This window comes from Heptranchias perlo, chromosome 30, assembly GCF_035084215.1.
Source record: "Heptranchias perlo isolate sHepPer1 chromosome 30, sHepPer1.hap1, whole genome shotgun sequence".
Taxonomy (NCBI): Eukaryota; Metazoa; Chordata; class Chondrichthyes; order Hexanchiformes; family Hexanchidae; genus Heptranchias; species Heptranchias perlo.
In genome coordinates this window covers 5004077-5025877 of record NC_090354.1, presented here as the reverse complement: position 1 = coordinate 5025877, position 21801 = coordinate 5004077, and the positions used below count along the sequence as shown (strand labels likewise).

The following is a 21801-nucleotide window of genomic DNA, read 5'->3' as shown; positions in this document are numbered from 1 at the left end:
AGTCCAGCTCACAGCACAAGGCAGGGACGGAGCCTGGCTCTCCCTCCTGGTCTGAATGTCTCCAAAGCTCAATGTCTCAACCAGAGGAAGGTTCATCTACATTAATTTCTTACAATGCGCTCTGTGCTGTGCTCAGTTCTGGTCTACATTTTACAAAAAGGATATAGAGGCACTGGAGAAGGTGTAAAAAGATTTACAAGGATGATACAAGAACTGAGAGGTTATATCGATTGGGAAAGACTGAACAGGCTTTTTTCTCTTTTTAAAAAAAAGAGAAGGCTGAGGGGTGACCTAACAGAGGTCTTTAAAATTATGAAGGGGTTTGATAGGGTAGACGTAGAGAAGATGTTTCCACTTGTGGGGGAGATTAAACTAAAGGACATAAATATAAGATAATCACTAAGAAATCCAATAAGGAATTCAGGAGAAACGTCTTTACCCAGAGAGTGGTGAGAATGTGGAACTTGCTACCACAAGGAGTAGTTGAGGTGAATAGCATCGATGCATTTAAGGGGAAGCTGGATAAACACATGAGGGAGAAAGGAATAGAAGGATATGGTGATGGGGTGAGATGAAGTCAGGTGCAAGGAGGCTCGTGTGGAGCATAAACACCAGCTGGGCCGAATGGCCTGTTTCTATGCTGTACATTCTTATATAATTCTATATAACTCTGAGGAATGAGACTTAAACAAGGTACTCTTGTGAAATGGTGACTACGAAGGGTGATGTCTAAGAGGTCGTGCACTCCCCCTCTCAAGCTGGCTGCAGATTTAATGCTTGTTTTAATTATTACATTTTAATTTTTCTCACAGCGATAAATCTGAATCCATAAATGGGAGCTCAGGCACTGGAAGTAAGTATATATTAATCTACTTTTATATCAACTATCAAAATAGCGAGGGAAAGGTGAAGGGTTTGCTATCCATGGCCCTCGTCAACACACCTTACTGTTGAAACATTTTGTGTCTTTATGAATGAATGTAACATTGTGGAGTCCCCCGTTTCTTTTCTGATTGGCCCGTGCTGATCACATGGCTAGCAGTGACTAATCAGATTGCAAAAAGGAGAAAGGGAAAGCGGCCATGGTGGTTTCCGATGGACTTCGTCGTCAGTCTCTGCAGCTGGCCGAGAAACGTAGCAAAGATTGAATTCTGTTTAACAGTCCCCTTACCAGCTCTGTGTGATTCCTTCGCAATCCCCCGACCGCCCAAAAGATACTGCCTCCCACCTGCTCCCTCCATGTTCATGTATTTGTCTGATAATCGCTCCTGTGAAGCGCTGTGGGACATTTTAGTACGTTAAAGGTGCTATATAAATGCAAGTTGTTGTTGTTGTTGTACCCCCCTAGCACCCTGGGCTAGCTGCCAAGGCCCTGCCTCCCACCTGCTCCATCTGTGCCTTTGCTCCAGCCTGTCTCCCCAGCCCAATCCCTCCAGTCCAATCCCACCCACCCACCTCCATGTCTTCTGCCTGAAAGCAGTGCCCCAGCAGTCTAATAAACACTGGGGAAAGATTCCCTCTATGCATTGTGTGATGAAATGGTAAACCCATTCATAAAATCCTTCCCCTCAGTTACTTAATGTAACTTATTAAATGTGGGTTTTTCTTTGTACTGTATCCCCAATACCCTCCCTCCTCTCCTGGTGGCTCTGACTCTTGCTGGGGTGAAAGGGCAAATTCAGCGAGGACACAGTCCTAATTCTCTGTCCTGTGCCTCCGTCGAGCAAGATTCCACCCCAGGAGAGAGTTCCTTATCCTCCCGGAATCGACCAGGAATCTCCCGGAATCGACTGGCTAGAGTGCAGTCGGGAGGAGCACGACCTTAATGAGTTCCACGCACTGACGAATCTCACTGGTCATTCTTCATGTGTGAACTGGACACCGACTTTACAACACCAAGTTATAGTCCAACAATTTTATTTGAAATTCACAAGCTTTCGGAGGCTTCCTCCTTCCTCAGGTAAATTCACCTGAGGAAGGGGGAAGCCTCCGAAAGCTTGTGAATTTCAAATGAAATTGTTGGACTATAACTTGGTGTTGTAAAATTGTTTACAATTGTCAACCCCAGTCCATCACCGGCATCTCCACATCATGGATACCGACTGACAAGCTATTTTACCTTGAGGGCATCACAGCCGAGGCGGCCATCTACATCTGCACACTTTCCTGCAAGGGCTCACCAGATCAAAATCAGGATCGTGAGCAGGCACCCTGGCTGTTTTTTTAAAAAAAAAATATATATATATTTTCCCTCCCTAATGGAGGGGCCACCAAGGCTAATTTTAACACTGTGGCTTAAATCAGTTGAGTGGAGGTCAGAGCTGAGTCCTACCTGCGTGAAATGGCCATAGTTAAGGCACGCCCAAATTTCCAATTTGCATTGCCGGTGGGCCAGGCTCCTTATGGGCTGAGCAAACTTGGAAAGTTACCTCCTTAGTGTATTCAGGGGTGCAGTTGTGTAGCGGTTATGTTACTGGACTAGTAATCTAGAGGCCTGCACTAGTAATCCAGAGAACGTGAGTTCAAATCCCACCAATGGCAGTTTGAGTTTCAGTTTAAAAACCTTGAAAGTAAAACCCGACTGGTTCACTGATGCCTTTTAGGGAAGGAAACCTGCCGTCCTTACTCAGTCTGGGCCTGTACGTGACTCCAGTCCCACATCCAACATGGTTGACTCTTAACTGCCCTGTGAAGCGGCCTAGCAAGTCTCTCAGTTGCATCAAACTGCTACAAAGAAGGACCATCACCACCTTCTCAAGGGGCAACTAGGGATGGGCAATAAATGCCGGCCTTGCCAGCGATGCTCATATCCCGAGAAGGAATACAAAAATTCAGATAAAATAAACGAGGTTAACTGAAGAGCAAAGGAATTTCGTAAGAGTGTGTTAAGTGTTTGTGCACTGACATCACACAGGGCCCACCCATATCATTCATGTGCAATATCAACAGTACAGGACAGATTCTACAGGGCAGGAATCTTGCTAGATGCGTTCGCAGCCTGACCGAATTCCCCTTTGTGTAATCACATCGATAAATCACTGCCACCTAACATACTGGGCCTTCACTCTTCCTTGTAATCTGTTTAATCAAACGAAAACATGTTAAGGAGCGATTAATTCCAAGGAGAACGAGCCTGAGAGCTGACGGTGCGGAGCTCGAGGGTTTACGGGCCGCAATGGTTTTCAGTTGTGTGCAAGCAGCCGATGGAATTCTCGGTAATCCCTGTCCAGCCTCCTCTGCACTGCCCCCTGCTCGTTTCTCTGCCACTGTTCCTATTGACACAGAAGGCAGCAGACTGCACCTACGATATTTCCACAGTACACTCTGTAAAGAGACTTAAGGTGAAATCTAAGCTGGTGCACGATGCCCTGATTGGAGTGTCTGGCATTTCACACCATTGTGTTGTTCAAACTCCCTCCGAGTTCCCTGCTTACATCGGAGGCTGTGATTGTTCCCGTTGCAAAGAGTTTTTGGAGTTTAGTTTGTGCAAGAAGTTCCAGGTTCTCTCTCTCTCTCTCTCATTTTACATTTTCTTTCTCCGTTTGCCGTCAGCTCTCAGTCCTTCTGTCCGAAGCATCGCGGCCAGCTCAGCACCAGCTGCCTCAATCAGCCACCCTACCGCCATCACCAGGCTCCAGATGCAGCTCCATCTACACGACCTCCAGCAGAATGCCAGCGACCTACAGAACCAACTCCAGCAGCTGCGTAAACTCCAGGTATCTGATCGTCTTCCTTGTCAATTCAGCCCTGCTCTCACTCACACTCTCACTCACACTCTCACTCACACTCTCACTCACACTCTCACTCACACTCTCACTCTCACTCACACTCTCACTCACACTCACACTCTCACTCACACTCTCACTCACACTCACACTCTCACTCTCACTCTCACTCACACTCTCACTCACACTCACACTCTCACTCACACTCTCACTCACTCTCTCACTCTCACTCTCACTCTCACTCTCACTCTCACTCACTCTCTCACTCTCTCACACTCTCTCTCAGCAAAACTTGGTACTAGTTTCAATTCATGTTCTCCCACAGTGCTGTTGAGGAGGGAGTTCCAGGATTTTGATCCAGCGATGATGAAGGAACGGCGATATATTTCCAAGTCAGGATGGTGGTGTGACTTGGAATTGTTTGTTTTCTGTCTCTTTCTTTCTGTCTCTTTCTTTCTTTCTTTCTCCAGAAGCTAATAGCCCTCTCGAACCTCACCCAAGTCACCGTTCTTCATGTGAGAGACTAGGTAGTGTCCGCAGGCTATTTGAATTTGGAAGAGTGTCACAGTCAAGCCTGAACCTTACACCACACCTCATCAATAATAACCAAAGCCCCGGAGTGATTTCACAGCTGAAATCTAATCCCAGAGTTCGGAAGTCAGTAATAAGCTGCTCTTGCCTCTCTCTTGATCAGAATACAACCCTGCAATCACTCCTGGGTACCCGAATAAACAGTTCCTGTCTCAAAATCAAGGAAAAGCTTCCTGATTCCTCTGACCTCCCACTGGCCAATATTAATAAGTGATGATAGCTGCACCTAAGAAAGAGGCAGACAGAGAGCTGGTCCCTGCGGAGGCGCCTCGGGTCCCTGCGGAGGCGCCTCGGGTCCCTGCGGAGGCGCCTCGGGTCCCTGCGGAGGCGCCTCGGGTCCCTGCGGAGGCGCCTCGGGTCCCTGCGGAGATATCTCAGGTCTATGACAGCTGGTGGTTGGGCCCCACCTTGACCGTAGACTGTTAAATATTTCTTTTAGATCTGAATGACCAAGTCTGGAAAGTGCAAAGCTTCTTGCTCCATCAAAGGAGTTATTATTCTTCAGACTTGGCACTCAATCCTGACTTAAAGAAGCCTCTGTCTTGGTTGCTGGCCATTCCTCATTTGCGCCAAGTTAGCTTCGCACTGAAGGGATGCAGTAATAAAATTAAACAGTTACGAGGGATTCTCATTAATTCCAACATACTTTTTTTTTGTTTCTTTCGAATGAATTTCCTCATTGGGAAGGATGGGTAAATTCACCAGAGGCCGTGGTATTGTGCCAGACAGAGCAGCAATGTTGCTGCTTTGATTCCTGATCTCCACTGAGATAGCTGATCCCGGCCCAGGCAGTGCTGGGACCAGTATTGTAGCCCACAGGTTAGGCGGAGGGACAGTGAGCAAGAGATCTCATTCCTGGTTACTGTTCAGTGGACCCTGTGAATGTCAGGGGATGACAGTAGTGGGTTTAGTGAGGGCGAATCGGTTGCTTAGAAATAGTTAGGATATCAGACACGATGGAGATCGGGCAGTTTTTGCACGGGCGATTGCTTTAGTTGGATCGTGGCTTCCTTATTCTGACGGCAGAATTGTCCACCCGTGAAAATGTGCATTTGGGGCGTGGGGGTTGGGGGGGTGGGGGAGGGGACATGGGGGAAGGGGTAGGGGGGTAGGGTCTGTGATTCTTCCTCCTGAATAAGAAGGGCAGATTTAGCAGCATAAATACAGGGCGCCACATAACTGGTCTCCAACGCCACCACACATGAGGCACTGTAGAGTTGGATTGTTTTAATGAGCCGGATCTTTCTGGAGTGGGGCATTTCGTGGCGAGCCCCGTCAGTTAGAATTTTTCCTGCTCCCTTCCGCTCAAAATATTTTTGCGCCGTAACGTGCTGGAAGTGCGGGCTGAGGGAAACACCGCTGTCAGCGGGACCTTAGTGAACGACGGGACCAACAGTCTATCTCAGTGAGATATAAGGATTGAGAAAGAAAGAGAGTCACGGCGGAGAAGGAAATCAGAGTCAAATCAGGTACAGACAGAGAAATAGAGAGAGGGAAAGAAAGATTGGATTAAGAGAGAGAGAAAAAGAGACAGAAAAGAAAAGTAAGAAAAAAAATTAAAATTTAAATTTGACATTTTTAAAATCTCTAACAATTTACTACTACCTGCAGGAATGAGATTGAACATTTTAAATTGTGCCTTTTCTGGGCCAGATTGGCGTTGCAGTAACAATTATCATGTCGCTAAAAGGGTACTTACGCTTTTAATTACCAGACTTAACTTCCTGTGGCGGGTTTAATGGGCAATTAATGTGCAAATCCAGCAAATTCCGGAGATTCACAACTCACTACGTGTCTCTCAATCCCCTGAACTTGCTGGCTGATTTGAACGTCAATAATTATTTTTCCCAGCAAGATCCAAGCCCATCTTTTCAGCTTCAGGAGGCAGGTAATGGAGAGAGCAGAGCATCTGACGGAGTGTCTTGTTCTTCACTCACTCTTGACAGCTCCAGAGCCAGGACACCATGAAGAACATGATGAAGCGCCTGGAGTCGGAGATAAGCGTCAGAGTGACTGAAGCTCTGAGGAAGCAGGAAGACCCCCTTCATCGCCAGCGCGCACTGGTGGAGGAGGAGAGGCAGAAGTACCTGAATGAGGAGGAGATGATCGTACAGCAGCTGAAGTAGGTGTCAAATTTATCAGGGTATTATAGTGGGTACAGCACAGGAGGAGGCCGTTCAGCCCATCGTGCCTGTGCCGGCTCTTTTTGAAAGAGCTATCCAACTCGTCCCAGTCCCCTGCCCTTTCCCCATAGCCCTGCAGATTTTTTTCCCTTCAAGTATTTATCCAATTCCCTTTTTGAAAGTTACTATTGAATCTGCTTCCACCGCCCTTTCAGGCAGCGCGTTCCAGATCATCACAACTCACTGCGTAAAAAAATGTTCCCTCATGTCGCCTCTGGCTCTTTTGCCGATCGCCTTAAATCCGTGTCCTCTGGTTACCGACCCGCATGCCACTGGAAACACTTTATCAAAACCGATCGTGGTTTTGAACACCTCTATCAAATCTCCCCTTAACCGTCTCTGTTCTAAGGAGAACAACCCCAGTTTCTCCAGTCTCTCCATATAGCTGAAGTCCCTCATCCCTGGTACCATTCTAGTAAATCTCGTCTGCACCCTCTCTAAGGCCTTGACATCCTTCCTAAAGTGTGGTGCCCAGAATTGGACACAATACTCCAGCTGCGGTCTAACCGGTCTTTTATAACTTATTTACTTAACTTTATTTATTTGCAAGCCAGACGATTACACGGAAGCAGAAAGACACAGGAAGGTAGATTGTACCAATTTGGCATCCCCGGCGCAGTGTGTGCCCCCGATGAGCGCTTATCGGGAATTCGGGCAAGGAGGGTTAATGGGGGGCCCCCCCACACAGGAATTTCCCTCCATTTGGATGAGGGTCTTTCTGACAGCCCCACCTGAATTCCTGGCGGGTTCTCTCCGGATGGGAATCTTTGCAGCAGGAGCATGAAGGGAAGGCTTCGGGTTGTAAGGACGTTCATGGGTGAGAATGAGCTGAGCAGGAGCTGGCGCAGACCGGCCTCGATTTCAGTACAGGGGACAAAGAGTCTGGGGGATTTGGTGCAGAGGGGAAACGAGAAGGAAGTTCGGACAAGCATTGCACATTTAAAATCAACAAAGTGTAGTAATCATGGCAATAATTAAATGGGAGGTGTGTCTGACTGACTAGAAACTGCTGTTAAACACACAATAGATTTCCTGTGTGTCTTGAATCTTTACTGTTCAGTTTCTATGGTGATGTTCAGAGGGTCTGTAATGTAAACAGAAGTAGATTAATTAGAATAAATTTCCTGGCGTGAGTGCAACAGAGTGTAGTGAGATACAACAACAACTTGCATTTATATAGCACCTTTAACGCAGTAAAACGACCCAAGGCGCTTCACAGGAACGAAATGAATCAAAATTTGACACCGAGCCATATAAGGAGATAGACAGGTAACTACAAAGGTAGGTTTTAAGGAGCGTCTTAAGGGGGAGAGAGAGAGGCGGAGAGGTTAATGGAGGGAATTCCGCAGCTTAGGGCCTAGACGGCCGAAGGCACGACCGCCAATGGTGGAGCAGAGGAAGTGGGGGTTGCAAAAGAGGCCAGAATTGGAGGAGTGCAGAGATCTCGGAGAGTTGTAGGGCGGGAGTAGGTTACAGAGATAGGGAGGGATGAGGGCCATGGAGGGATTTGAACACAAGGCTAAGAATTTAAAATTCGAGACGTTGCCAGACCAGGAGCCAATGTCGGTTGGCGAGCACAGGGGTGATGGGTGAACTTCACCGATGAGAAGTTCTACCTTGCCCTCCGACAGGTCGTTTCGAGATCGGGTGATGGGCCAGTAAGATTCAGCTATCAGCCGACAAGTCCTAGCTGTGTGCAAATTGCTCGTGATGAATTTCTTCCCCTCTTAGTGGGGCAGGTGAACTGCCGCCAGTTGTTACCAAGCAACGGCCAGTGCTCCATCGCACACTTCTGGAACGCACTAATCAGTGTCAGAGCAGTGGGAGGCATTCAAGGGGGAAATAGTGAGGGTTCAGAGCAAACATGTCCCCACAAAGACGAAGGGTGGGACTGCCAAATCTAGAGCCCCCTGGATGTCCAGGAGCATACAGGGTAAGATAAGGCAAAAAAGGGAAGTTTATGTCAGATACCGAGAGCGCAATACAGCAGAAAGCCTAGAGGAGTATAAAAAGTGCAGGAGTGAGATTAAAAAGGAAATTAGAAAAGCAAAGAGAGGGCATGAAAAAGTACTGGCAAGTAAAATCAAGGAAATCCCAAAGATGTTTTATAAATACATGAAGAGCAAGAGGTTAACCAAGGAAAGGGCCTATTAGAGACCAAAAAGGTAACCAATGTGTGGAGGTGGAAGATGTGGGTATGGTTCTTCATGAATATTTTGCGACCATCTTCACAAAAGAAAGGGACGATGCAGAGATTGTAATCAAGAGGAGGAGTGTAAAATATTGGATGGGATAAACATAGTGAGAGATGAAGTGTTAAGGGGTTTAGTATCTTTGAAAGTAGATAATCCGCCAGGCCCGGATGAAATGTATCCCAGGCTGTTAAGAGAAGCAAGGGAGGAAATAGCGGAGGCTCTGACCATCATTTTCCAATCCTCCCTGGTGCCAGAGGATTGGAGGGCTGCTAACGTTGTACCGTTGTTTAAAAAGGGAGAAAGGGATAGACCGAGTTAATGCAGGCCAGTCAGCCTAACCTCGGTGGTGGGCAAATTATTGGAATCAATTCTGAGGGACAGCATAAATCATCATATAGAAAGGCACGGATTAATCAAAAACAGCCAGCATAGATTTGTCAAGAGAAGGTCGTGTCTGACTAACTTGATTGAATTTTTTGAGGAGGTAACAAGGAGGGTTGAAGAGGGCAGCATATTTGATGTAGTGCACATGGATTTTAGCAAGGTTTTTGACAAGGTCCCACATGGCAGACTGGTCAAAAAAGTAAAAGCCCATGGGATCCAAGGGAAAGTGGCAAGTTGGATCCAAAATTGGCTCAGTGGCAGGAAGCAAAGGGTAATGGTCGACGCGTGTTTTTGGGACTGGAAGGCTGTTTTCAGTGTGGTTTTGCAGGACTCAGTACTAGGCCCTTGCTTTTTGTGGTATATATTAATGATTTAGACTTAAATGTAGAGGGCATGATTAAGAAGTTTGCAGATGATACAAAAATTGGCCGTGTGGTTGATAGTGAGGAAGAAAGCTGTGGACTGCAGGAAGATATCAATGGACTGGTCAGGTGGGCAGAAAAGTGGCAAATGGAATTCAATCTGGAGAAGTGTGAGGCAATGCATTTGGGGAGGGCAAACAAGGCAAGGGAATACACAATAAATGGGAGGATACTGAGAGGTGTAGAGGAACAGAGGGACCTTGGAGTGCAGGTCCACAGATGCCTGAAGGTAGCAGGACAGGTAGAGAAGGTGGTTAAGAAGGCATACGGGATGCTTTCCTTTATTGGCCGAGGGATAGAATATTAGAGCAGGGAGGTTATGTTGGAACTGTATAAAACACTAGTTAGGCCACAGCTACAGTACTGCGTGCAGTTCTGGTCACCACATTAGAGGAAAGATGTGATTGCACTAGAGAGGGTGCAGAGCAGATTTATGAGGATGATGCCAGGACTGGAGAATTTTAGTTATGAGGCAAGATTGGATAGGCTGGAGTTGTTTTCTTTGGAACAAAGGAGGCTGAGGGAAGATTTAGTTGAGGTGTATAAAATCATGAGGGGCCTAGATAGAGTGGATAGAGTGGACCTATTTCCCTTAGCAGAGGGGTCAGTGACCAGGAGCATAGATTTAAAGTAATTGGTAGAAGGATTAGAGGGGAGCCGAGGAGAAACCTTTTCACCCAGAGGGTGGTGGGGGTCTGGAACTCACTGCCTGAAAGGGTGGTAGAGGCAGAAACCCTCAACTCATTTAAAAAGTACTTGGATGTGCACTTGAAGTGCCGTAACCCACAGGGCTACGGACCAAGTGATGGGCCGAAGGGCCTCTATCCGTGCTGTATAACTCTAAAGTGGGATTAGGCTGGATAGCTCTTTTTCAGCTGGCACAGACACGATGGGTCGAATGGCCTCCTTCTGTGCTGTAAATTTCTATGATTCTATAATCCACTTGCGAAGTGAAACAAAGCTATTTCATTGTAATCGGATTTGGTTCTTTTTACACGATCCAATAAAGTTGTGAACTGAGCCTGAGGTAAATTGAAGCCGCACATCTGTTTCGGAGTCACGGAGTAATTGGATCAATCAAGGAGAAACACAATACACCGCGGCTTAAGGTGTTCTTTAGGTGGAATTTTCCAAACGCAAGATTACCTTGTAATATATTGAGTCCCGTGTCTGTTTGGCAGCTGGAAGGTGGATAGCAGAGGGACATGTGATTTTTGTGTGATATTTTGGTAGCGAGGTTGCACAGTTTAGTCCAGTTTGTATGTTGAAGGCACTGGCGGATAAATAGCTGTTGGTGATTACTGCCGAAGTGTTTTTACGTTGAATTCAATAAAAGATAAACAAACCTTTTTGACAGAGTTATTTACCAGTGTCAGCCGTGGCGCAGAGGGTGTCACTCTCGCCTCCGAGTCAGAAGGTTGTGGGTTCAAACCTCATTCCAGAGACTTGAGCACAAAATCTAGGATAACAGTGCCAGCACTGAGGGAGTGCTGCGCTGTCAGAGGTGCCGACTTTCGGATGAGACGTTAAACTGCCCTCTCAGGTGGACGTAAAAGATCCCATGGCACTATTTTGAAGAAAAGCAGGGGAGTGTGCCCCGGCCAAAATTTATCTCTCAACCAACACCTAAAATCAGATTATCAGGTCATTATCTCATTGCTGTTTGTGGGATCTTGCTGTGCTCTGCGACAGAGACTACTCTTCAAAAGTACGTCATTGGCTGTAAGGCGTTTGGGACGTCCTGAGGTTGTGAAAGGCACCATATAAATGCAAGTCTTTCTTTTCTTTCTTAACTGTTGACACTACAGTTTTATTAAAGGATCAACTATTGCTGAGGATGCCCTGTTCTTGCCCCTCCAATAATGTTCTCTGGTCTTCACTCATTCTTCAGCAATAGCGCACATGCCAATCTCAGAGTCTGTCAGGTTGTGGAGAGAGATAGAGAGAGAGAGGGGAAAAGAAATGGGAAAAATGGATTGACGATGAGTGCATTTATGTTACTTGGAGGGTTTGGGTAGTTTGGTGCGTTTAACCAGGCTTATATTCTTGCTGTTAGTCACAATCTTTTTTTTTATTCATTCTCAGGACGTGGGCATCGCTGGCATGGCCGGCATTTATTGCCCATCATAAGTTACCAGTTTTGATACGACTCAGGGGCATGCTAGGCCACTTTAGAGGGCTGTTAAGAGTTAATCACTTTGGTGTGGGACTGGATTTATATATAGGTTGGGGACGGCTGGTTTCCTTCCCTAAAATACGTTAGTGAACCAGTTGGGTTTTTAACGATAATCCAACAGCTTCATGGTCACTTTTACTGATTCAACCTTTTTATTTCCAGATTTTAAAATCTAAATTCAAATTCTCAAACCTCTATGGTCGCGTTCTGTGGATTATTAGTCCAGTAACATAACCACTACACCACCGTACCGGCTAGTCCAGTGTAACTGGTTCTGTTAACCCAGACATTTACTTTGTCCTGATTACCCTTGGCGATAAAGCCTCCATTTGTTTTAATCAGTTCTGCTTTGGAACTCAATGATGATGAGTTGAATACATCATCTTGAAATTACTGTCCTGTTAATCTGAAGGTAAAGGGATAACCTTTCTGTATAATGCCGCAATGAGCCTGCTACATGCGTGATCGTCTACTGCCCCTCACTGGCTGCACCGGGTACTTCTGTGATGAAACTGAGCGGCTGAGACCATCATGACAGAAGGCCTTTTGTACGGGACTTGGGCAGAGACCCGGGTCAATCAGGCCTTTTTTTAAAAATTCATTCTCGTGTTTATTGCCCATCCCTAGTTGCCCTGGTGACTTGCTACGCCATTTCGCAGGGCAGTTAAGAGTCAATTACACTGGTGTGGGACTGGAGTCACGTAAGACTGAAGGCAAATGGAATGTTGGCCTTTCTGTCTAGAGGACTAGAGTACAAGGGGGCAGAAGTTATGCTGCAGCTATACAAAACCCTGGTTAGACCGCACCTGGAGTACTGTGAGCAGTTCTGGGCACCGCACCTTCGCAAGGACATATTGGCCTTGGAGGGAGTGCAGCGTAGGTTTACTAGAATTGATACCCGGACTTCAAGGGTTAAGTTACGAGGAGAGATTACACAAATTGGGGTTGTATTCTCTAGAGTTTCGAAGGTTAAGGGGTGATCTGATCGAAGTTTATAAGATATTAAGGGGAACAGATAGGGTGGATAGAGAGAAACTATTTCCGCTGGTTGGGGATTCTAGGAGTAGGGGGCACAGTCTAAAAATTAGAGCCAGACCTTTCAGGAGCGAGATTAGAAAACATTTCTACACACAAAGGGTGGTAGAAGTTTGGAACTCTCTTCCGCAAACGGCAATTGATACTAGCTCAATTGTTAAATTTAAATGTGAGATAGATAGCTTTTTGGCAACCAAAGGTATTAAGGGATATGGGCCAAAGGCAGGTATATGGAGTTAGATCACAGATCAGCCATGATCTTATCAAATGGCGGAGCAGGCACGAGGGGCTGAATGGCCTACTCCTGTTCCTATGTTCCTATAGAGGCCGGACCGGCTAAGGTAAAGGAGGCAGGGTTCACTTTTTAAAAAAATAATGACGTACATTAATTTTTTACATAATAACAGTGACTGGACTCCAAATGTAAATCATTCTGTGAAGCACTTTAGCGCATTTAGATGATGTGATAAAGCAACATATAAATGCAAATAATTTCCTTTACAACAGGCAGAAACCACCGGCAGATACCAGGGAAAGGCTCACACAAGAGTTTTATCTTCTTTATGTTCCTTGAAGAGCATTAAACAAAGACTGATGAATCAGTTGTCAGTTTTAGCCTCAGTTGGTGTATTTCTAATTTCTAATTTTGTGTCCCTGTTGACAGCGATTTGGAGAAGTCGGTGGAAGATTTACAGCGAGACTCGTCCCTGAACCAACGGCTGATTACGGTGCAGGAACTGGAGGAGAAGGCACTGGTCTTGCGTCAGTTGGGGGAGACTCTCACTGACCTAAAGGGTAAGGGGCCTCGGACTCTGGCCAGCAGAGTTGGGAGGGTCATCCAACGTGGGCTGATCTGAAAGGGAGGGAGGGAAGGAACTTACTGTCGTCCTTTCCGGAAGGTGCTAACTCCTGCTGGGTTACCACTGTAGGATGCTGGGGCCGACACCCTGACCATAGTCGTCAGAGTCCAGGCAGCCTCGCTGGAGACCTCCACAGCCAAACCCACTCCTGATTTCCAAAAAGCTGCAGTTCCTGGTGGGATTCACTGGGTAAGAGGAGCCCTGGGTGATTTCTCTTTTAACCCTCACCCCCTCCCACAGCCCAGAGAAACAAAAGGAGAGAGACGGGGAGAGAGAGAGAGACACAGAGAAACAAAAGGAGAGAGACAGAGAGAAAGAAAGAAAGAAAGAGAGAGACTGGGCAACCCAACCACCCCCACCGCTGAGATCGGCTAACGGATTGGGGAGCGAGTACTGATTTTAACTCCGGGCGTGGGCGCGAGGGGTTAGGGAGGAGGGGAAGCTTAACGCCCATGAAGGCTCTGGTGAGAGGCCAGGGCCACTTTAACGGCCGGGCCTTATTTAAATGATGGAAGGCTGTCTCCCACCCGGACCCCGCAGGAATGATGAGGAAGATTTAAAGGGGCAGGAGCCCTCCTCCGGGGACACGAGGGAACAGTCGCAGGCACTGAGGTAAGTGGCCAGAGGGTCCGATGGGAATCACGATTGGGGGGAAGGGGGGTGGTGGGGGGTTGGTGAAGGCCCAGGGCCAGGGGAGGCCCAAGGTTTCCTTGTGGGGCTGAGGGTTGCCTCTTCTGGCCACGATCCCGTTCCCCACCTCGATCTGGAGTAAAAAAAAATCACATCAGGGATCGAATGACATGGTCAGACCCTTTAATTTAAATATTGATGAGGCCTCATCTTCCCTGCAAGTGGAATCGGTGGGTCATGGTGGTAGCAGGCGCCAATGCATCTCGAACACTGCGGCAATCGTCCGGCGGCCATTTTAACCTCTGGGCTGGGTTAGGATCGGGCCTTTGGACTTTCCTGGTCTGTTGGGCTTAGTCCCACAGTGGTCGGTAAATGCATTGCCTTTGGAGGGAGCTATGGTTCGTTGGGTGGTTATGGGAGCTGTGTGCTTCTAGAACAAGCCTCAAAGGCAGAAGAATTCAGAGCCATTTATTTCAGGAGAAGGATTTCCAATTCAGATCCAATCAATTGATGGAGCCTCAAGCAGTTGATTGTAGCATTCCTGACTAAGGTTCAGGGAGTCTAGTTTCACTAGTCACATAACAACCTCCATGCCCAGTGTCTGTCTCTCTCTCTCTCTGTCTCTCTCTCTCTCTGTCTCTCTCTCTCTGTCTCTCTCTCTCTGTCTCTCTCCTTAAGTTTCTCTGTGTCTCTCTCTCACTCTCTGTCTATTTCTGTCTCTCTCCCTTTCCTTCCAACCTACTCCAGGAAGCTTAAGTTGAGACTAAGACTGGGGGTTCTGGAGTCCTTGTTGAGAGCCCAATGCTCTGCTTTGTTTGCTGGTGGGCCACGATTGTCAGGAATGTTCACACTAATTTGATTAGCATTTTGCCCCCTGCACACAATCATTTTTTTTTACAACTTTCCTTTATTGGGACTTGGTTTTGATGAGCATCTGGCTTTCTGTACATGAATTGGCCTCTCATTCTTTGCCTTTTGGTCCTTGTAAATTACAGAACCGAGAAAGAGGGGGGTGGGCGGGGGGGAGGGGTTGAAAGGGGGGGGGGGGAATGGTCTTTACTCACAGTGTGGATCCTGGGAATCAGGGAGGAGGGAATCCATATTGGAAAGTTGTTGGGCAGGAGCGGGTTGGACTAATTTGGTTCCCGTGTGCCTCCTTAGCTCAGTTCCCCAGTCTGCAGAGTAAAATGCGGGTGATTCTGCGCGTGGAGGTGGAGGCCGTGAAGTTCCTGAAGGAGGAGCCCCATCGATTGGACATCCTGCTGAAACGCTGCAAGACCATCACTGACGCCCTGGCCACGCTGAGGAGGTAATGTGACGGCTCCTGGTGTGATTGGATGATAATTATACCCCACAAAGCCTGACCTGTTTATGAATTCAGGAACCCAGTGATCCTCAGCAACCCTTTGAAGTCAACAGCGTTTTCTCTCTGGGTCCAAAGAAACGTTTTCTTGCCGGTGGGGCCCACTCTTTCCCTGAACTGATTGGAGCCTAGAGTTTGAGTTGAGATTGTTGACTTTACATTTGGGTCAATCTGTTGCAATGACTCGAGTCGCCACTCATGGAGGGGGCGCCGGTGATGGGGAATAGCAGAAGGACATGGGGGTTGCCAACCCTCCAGGATTGCCCTGGAGTCTCCAGGAATTAAAGATTAATCTCCTGGACCCTGCGGAAAGCAACCCGAGGAGAAAAAAAATCATAGGGATATTAAAAAAAATTGTTTTTTTTTTCATTTTCCTTGAACATTTTTGTTTATTAGTTGTTGGAGGTATGAAAGAAAAAGGCTGTTTGACTGACAAGTCAAGGACCATCCAATCGGGTAACAAAGAGCCTGTTCACTTTCCACTGGCATGGGATGGCGGTGCATGGCGAGGTTGGATGTGTTGGGCACCCAATTGACCAATGGTGGGAGTGCGGAGGCGGGCCAGTTGGAGGAGAGACGTCATGTGATGAAACCTCCAGGAATACGTCCAACCAGAGTTGGCAACCCCTAGAAGGAAATATTGGGAGAATTGCACAAGTCTAATTCCCCTCCAAGGTGAAGAGGTCACTGATGGCGAGTGGGGATGGTATTTATAAAGCGCCTTTAACGTATTAAAAATGTCCCAAGACGCTTCACAGGAGCGATTATCAGACAAAATTTGACACCGAGTCACATGAAGAGATATTAGGACAGGTGACCAAAAGCTTGGTCAAAAAGCTAGGTTTTTAAGGAGTAACTTAAAGGAGGAGAGAGAGGCGGAGAGGTTTAGGGAGGGAATTCCAGAGCTTGGGGCCCGGGCATCTGAAGGCACGGCCGCCAATGGCGGAGCGATGGAAATCGGGGGATGCGCGAGAGGCCAGAATTGGAGGAGCGCAGAGATCTCAGAGGGTTGCAGGGCTGGAGGAGGTTACAGAGATAGGGAGGGGGGAGGCCGTGGAGGGATTGGAACAGGAGGATGAGAATTTTAAAATCGAGGCGTTCCTGGACCGGGAGCCAATGTAGGTCAGCGAGCACAGGGGTGATGGGTGAACGGGACTTGGTGTGAGTCAGGATACGGGCAGCAGGGTTTTTGGGCAAAACAGTCTTGTTGCACAGAAAGTATATTTAAAACAGTCTTGTTGCAGACTCTTATTGCTGATACTCTGCCTGAGTAACTCTGGTGGAAGTTACAGCATGGCCGCGGGCACTGAATCAGAAAGTTGTGGTTTGCTCCGGACTACGGTCACAATGATCTGAGTTCTGCCCCGGGAACTTACCCCAGTGACTTGTTTTCTCTCTCTTTTGATATTCAGCTGCCCACCCTCCATCTCGGCCCACCCTGCTGAGGTCTACACCCGACGGTTCAGCAGGTAAATACACACGTTTTCTACACTCTCTCTCCGAGGATTCCAGCAGGGCGCCCTCGCACCCACTTCCCGCCCCCAACCCAACTCCCCCCTCCCCCTCAACCCCCCTTCCCCCCCAACCTCCCTTCCCCCCCAACCTCCCTCCCCCACCTCACCCCTCCTCCAGCAAGGTCCCACAAACAGCAATCAGATAATGACCAGATAATCTGTTTTTAGAGATGTTGGTTGAGGGATAAATATTAGCCAGGACACCGGGAAGAACTCCCCTGCTCTTCCTCAAAACAGTGCCATGGGATCTTTTACGTCCACCTGAGAGGGCAGACAGGGCCTTGGTTTAACGTCTCATCCAAAAGACGGCACCTCCGACAGTGCAGCACTCCCTCAGTACTGCACTGGGAGTGCCAGCCTGGATTGGCTCCTTGAGGAGAAAGGTGGAGTAAATTGGACAAAAAGGAATGGGTGTTTGTTATTGGGAAGAGAAGATAATCGAGTGGGGATCATCATTGATGTTGTGTTTGGATTTACTCCACAGACAAACAAACGAGACCCTGTTGAAAGGAACTGAGGAAGTCACTGCCCAGTCACCAAAGCACACAAACACAGACGTCTACTCCAGGAATTCCGAATTCGAAATTCCCACCAGCCCTCCCCTGAATTTCCAGGAAACGCACACAATCTCGGTGAAAACCTGGCAGCCCCACAATTCCGCTCTGGCTCAGCTTACCCAGAATTCCCCAGCTCACGCTGCTCCTTCCCAGAGTCCTTCAGGGATGAGCCAGGGGATTGCAGCCCAAAGCAATGCAGCTGAGGAGGCTCAGAATACGCCAAGCAAAAGGAATATGGACCGCACCATCTCTGTTGAGGTAAAATATTGAAATCGGAGAACTAAAGTTCCAGAACATTCCACGGTGGGACAGTGTGTCGGACTGGCATCCTGTGGTGTCATGGAGTCATAGGATATGACTTCACGCTGGCCTTTCATTCAAGGCCTGGGTTCAGATCCAGGCCAGGTTAATGAAACGAAAGAAATAATATTTTAGGATATAGTATGTGAGTAATTGGAGACATGACATGTGGTGAGTGTAACATCTTTGGGAGGAACAAGTCACTTTGGACCTATGGTTCCCAAAGCTCTCCTCCACTGGGGGTTTTCCTCGCCTCATGTCTGGGTCTGTTGGAGGTTTATTGGTCTGATTAGTCAACAACTCCGTTATTGATGTATCATGCGACTACCAGGATGGCAGAAGGTGAACTGGATGGACCTTAGTCTTTCTCGTCTAGCAAATCCTATGAAAGACTCTCTGTGTTTGCTGCAAGGATTCTGTGTGAACTGAGTGCAGATCAGCCTCTCCCCATTCCCCTGTGAGTCCGCAGCTTAAAACCAAATCTAAATTAGCATCAACAGCAATCTCATTCGAAGGGACACAAGGATGGATGCTGCACAAAATGGGAATTGGTGCAGTAAAGGCTGTTCTTCTGTTGTCAGCTTAAGACACATTTGTTGGGCCACAGAATACAGAGCTGGGAGTGGGGGGGTGAGTGGGGACTATCGTTAAAACTGAGCTGGCACAGTTTGTGCATTCTGCTACAGAGCATGGGTTGGCAGCAGCTGTCGCCCACTGGCTGAGGTCAAGATCTCTCAGCCAGGACTGAGCAGAGACCAGTCATAGCCTTCCTCTCCCCTCTCCGTCCCCTTCCCTCCCCTCTCCCCTCTCCGTCCCCTTCCCTCCCCTCTCCCCTCTCCGTCCCCTTCCCTCCCCTCTCCCCTCTCCGTCCCCTTCCCTCCCCTCTCCCCTCTCCGTCCCCTTCCCTCCCCTCTCCCCTCTCCGTCCCCTTCCCTCCCCTCTCCCCTCTCCGTCTCCGTCCCCTCCCCCCTCCCCTCTCTGTCCCCTCCCCCCTCCCCTCTCCCCTCTCCGTCCCCTCCCCCCTCCCCCCTCCCCTCTCTGTCCCCTCCCCCCTCCCCCCTCCCCTCTCTGTCCCCTCCCCTCTCTGTCCCCTCCCCGGGTAAGGGGGAGAGCAAAGACTGAAGGACAGTTCATTCCGACTGCTCTTGTGATTATACCGTGACCGGCTTCAGAGTGGAGAAGGCGACTCGCCCGTCTATCCGGGAGCAGGTGGTACAAAGAGAGGAAGGCACGGAAATACTTCAGAGAAGAGGAAGGTAGGAATCTCCTTGGGAAGGAGATGGGACCAGGAGATGTTCCTGCCGTTCAGAGACTGAGTGCGGTTCAGTCTCACGTTCTAGGCTTCCCCTTTAATGTCTATCGGTGGTCCTGGGAAAAAGTAAACAGTGGTCTACAGTGTAGTCCTCTTAATTTGAAGTTAGTTGAGTCAAGTTAATCTTCTTTATCCTCCGTGTCTAACAGCAGACAAGGCAACCCATTCTTCCACTGCTTTTACATCCAGCAGATTGTGCTCTGGGTTGTTTCTGTAATGAAGATCCATTTTAATGTGGACAGGCCATTAGCCTGAGCAGGGGAGACCGGCTCGATGCGATTGGGGGCGGGCGGGGAGTGGGAGTCACTCCGCTCCCATCAGATGCGTCCACCCAGAGACTAGAACATCTGACCTCCACTCACTGGGGCTGCCTGAAGTGGGGCTCGAACCCATAACCTTCTGACTCGGGAGGCAGGAATGCTACCACTGAGCCAAGGCTCACTCCAAGTTATTGGATAAGCTGAATTTATTTTTTGTTGCAGCAAAAAAAAAAATGATTTTGATTTATCAGGATTGGACTGATTGCAAAGGCTGTGCGACTGACAGCAACGTTCATCAGGACTGATGGAGAATTCACGGGCTGCGTTTGGTTTTTTTTTTGCTTCCTATTTAAAGGCTGCGGAGAGAGACTGGGAGGAGAAACGAGCCAGTTTGACTCAGTTCAGTAACAAGGACATTAACCGTCTCCTGGAAGAGACCCAGGCCGAGTTGATGAAGGCAATCCCCGATCTCGGATTTGCCAACAAACCAAAAATGGTGGCCATGCCAGTGGCTGAGCAGAAACAGACCAAACCGCAGCACCTGCAAAAAACAGCCGCCAAGACTGATGCCAATGGAAGACGTCACTCGGGTAAGAGATCTCCACCCCCCGCCCCCCGCCCCCCCCCGGCCGGGCCCTCGTACCGCGAACTTCAAACCTCCGCTTTCAAACCTCTTCAATTCACTCTCACACTTTCTTTCCTTTATTTGAACCTCTTAACAAGGAGTCAAAAAGGTGATGGAGACTGGGAATTGTTTAAAGTTCGGTTGGGGGGGGGTGGGGGTGATCGAAAATTTATTTTCGAAAGGAATTCAAGCAAATAGAGAAGAGTTAGTAGCAAGATCAAACCATTTTCAAGGTCTGTACGATGTTAGGGAGGGGGAGATGTTATAGATTAGATTGGTTCTTTAAGAAATGTGACAATAACCAGTTAACCTATTTTTTTGAGGGATAAATATTGCCCAGGACAGCGGGGAGAACCTCCCCTGCTCTTCCTTGAAATAGTGCCGTGAGATCTTTTACATCCACCTGAGAGGGCAGACGGAGCCTCGGTTTAATGTCTCAACCGAAGGACGGCACCTCCAACAGTGCAGCACTCCCTCAGTACTGGACTGCGAGCGTCGGCCCGCATTATGTGCTTAAGTCCCTGGAGTGGGACTTGAACCCACATCCTTCTGACTCAGAGCCAATGAAAAGGTGTCTGTCGACAGGGCCCTTTGTCCATTAAAGAATAACATACAAACCCGGTTACTTCTGCTCCGGCTTGGATCAGAGTTTCTCCTCAGTGTCCGCAGGCTCTTGCCAATAGGGAGGCGGATTGGGGCAGGATAAAATAATGGAGAATAATAACCAGTTAACAGGCCAGTCTCTGTTTTACAGACGAGCTGACAGTCCACAGATACCGGACAGAGAAACCCTCCAAGTCACCCCCTCCACCTCCTCCGCGTCGCAGTTTCCCATCGACCCACGGACTGACCACGGGACGGTCTGGGGAGGTCATCGTTACAAGCAAAAAGGAAGCGACTCTTAAGGTCAGTGTCATTGCAACTCTCATCTGACCAGCTTTAAAGGGGCAACATCCTCATGAAAAAGGGGTCCCACTGCAGAGACTTGAGCATAAAATCTAGACCGACACTCCAGTGCAGTACTGAGGAAGCTAATTTGCGCAGAGCAAGATCCCAATAATAACAATGACATAATGACCAGATAATCTGTTTTTTTAGTAATGTTAGTTGAAGGATAAATACTGGCCACAGGGCACATGGGAGAATTCCCCTGCTCCTCTTCAAAATAGTGCCAGGGGATCTTTTACATCCACATGAGAGGGTAGACGGGGCCTCGGTTTAACATCTCATCCTTAAGACGGCTCCTCCGACAGTGCAGCACTCCCTCAATACTGCACTGGAGTGTCAGCTGAGATTATGCGCTCAAGTCTCTGGAGTGGGACTTGAACCCGCAACCTTCTGTTCTTGGTATCAGTGCTGTCGGTGCAGTGATATGATGTGGGTATATTCCTTGCAGTATTCTTACCTAGATCTTCACTATAAAGTCTAATGGACAAAGGGTCTGATATTAAGGAGTTTGGTTCGACCTGTATGAAAATGCAACACCTGCACCTGGTCTGCTGTTGGTAAATATTGGATTACACATGGGTTGGAATGTGGTAAAGTCGGTATTTACAGCGGGGAACACTCTCCTCATCCGCCAGTGATGTCCTGCAGTTCACCACCAAATGTCCTGTATTTACGTAGAATTTACAGCACAGAAACAGGCCATTCGGCCCAACAGGTCCCT

The 21801-nt window shown here is 48.2% G+C and overlaps 1 protein-coding gene across 9 annotated transcripts in view; it reads left to right on the top strand.

The window, feature by feature from the left end:
• Positions 1-21801, top strand: part of srcin1a (SRC kinase signaling inhibitor 1a) — a 338217-nt gene that overhangs the window by 291162 nt on the left and 25254 nt on the right. For all 9 annotated transcript variants that reach the window (XR_010957996.1, XM_067968775.1, XM_067968774.1 and 6 more), the window contains 9 exons: positions 813-853; positions 3553-3716; positions 6263-6438; positions 13376-13506; positions 15363-15510; positions 16977-17033; positions 17563-17893; positions 19863-20097; positions 20887-21038. Coding sequence is in view for 8 of the 9 variants with exons in the window: in XM_067968775.1 (XP_067824876.1) it covers positions 813-853; positions 3553-3716; positions 6263-6438; positions 13376-13506; positions 15363-15510; positions 16977-17033; positions 17563-17893; positions 19863-20097; positions 20887-21038 (1435 nt within the window). In the remaining variant the exon portion in view is untranslated. The remainder of the gene's footprint in view (positions 1-812; positions 854-3552; positions 3717-6262; positions 6439-13375; positions 13507-15362; positions 15511-16976; positions 17034-17562; positions 17894-19862; positions 20098-20886; positions 21039-21801) is intronic.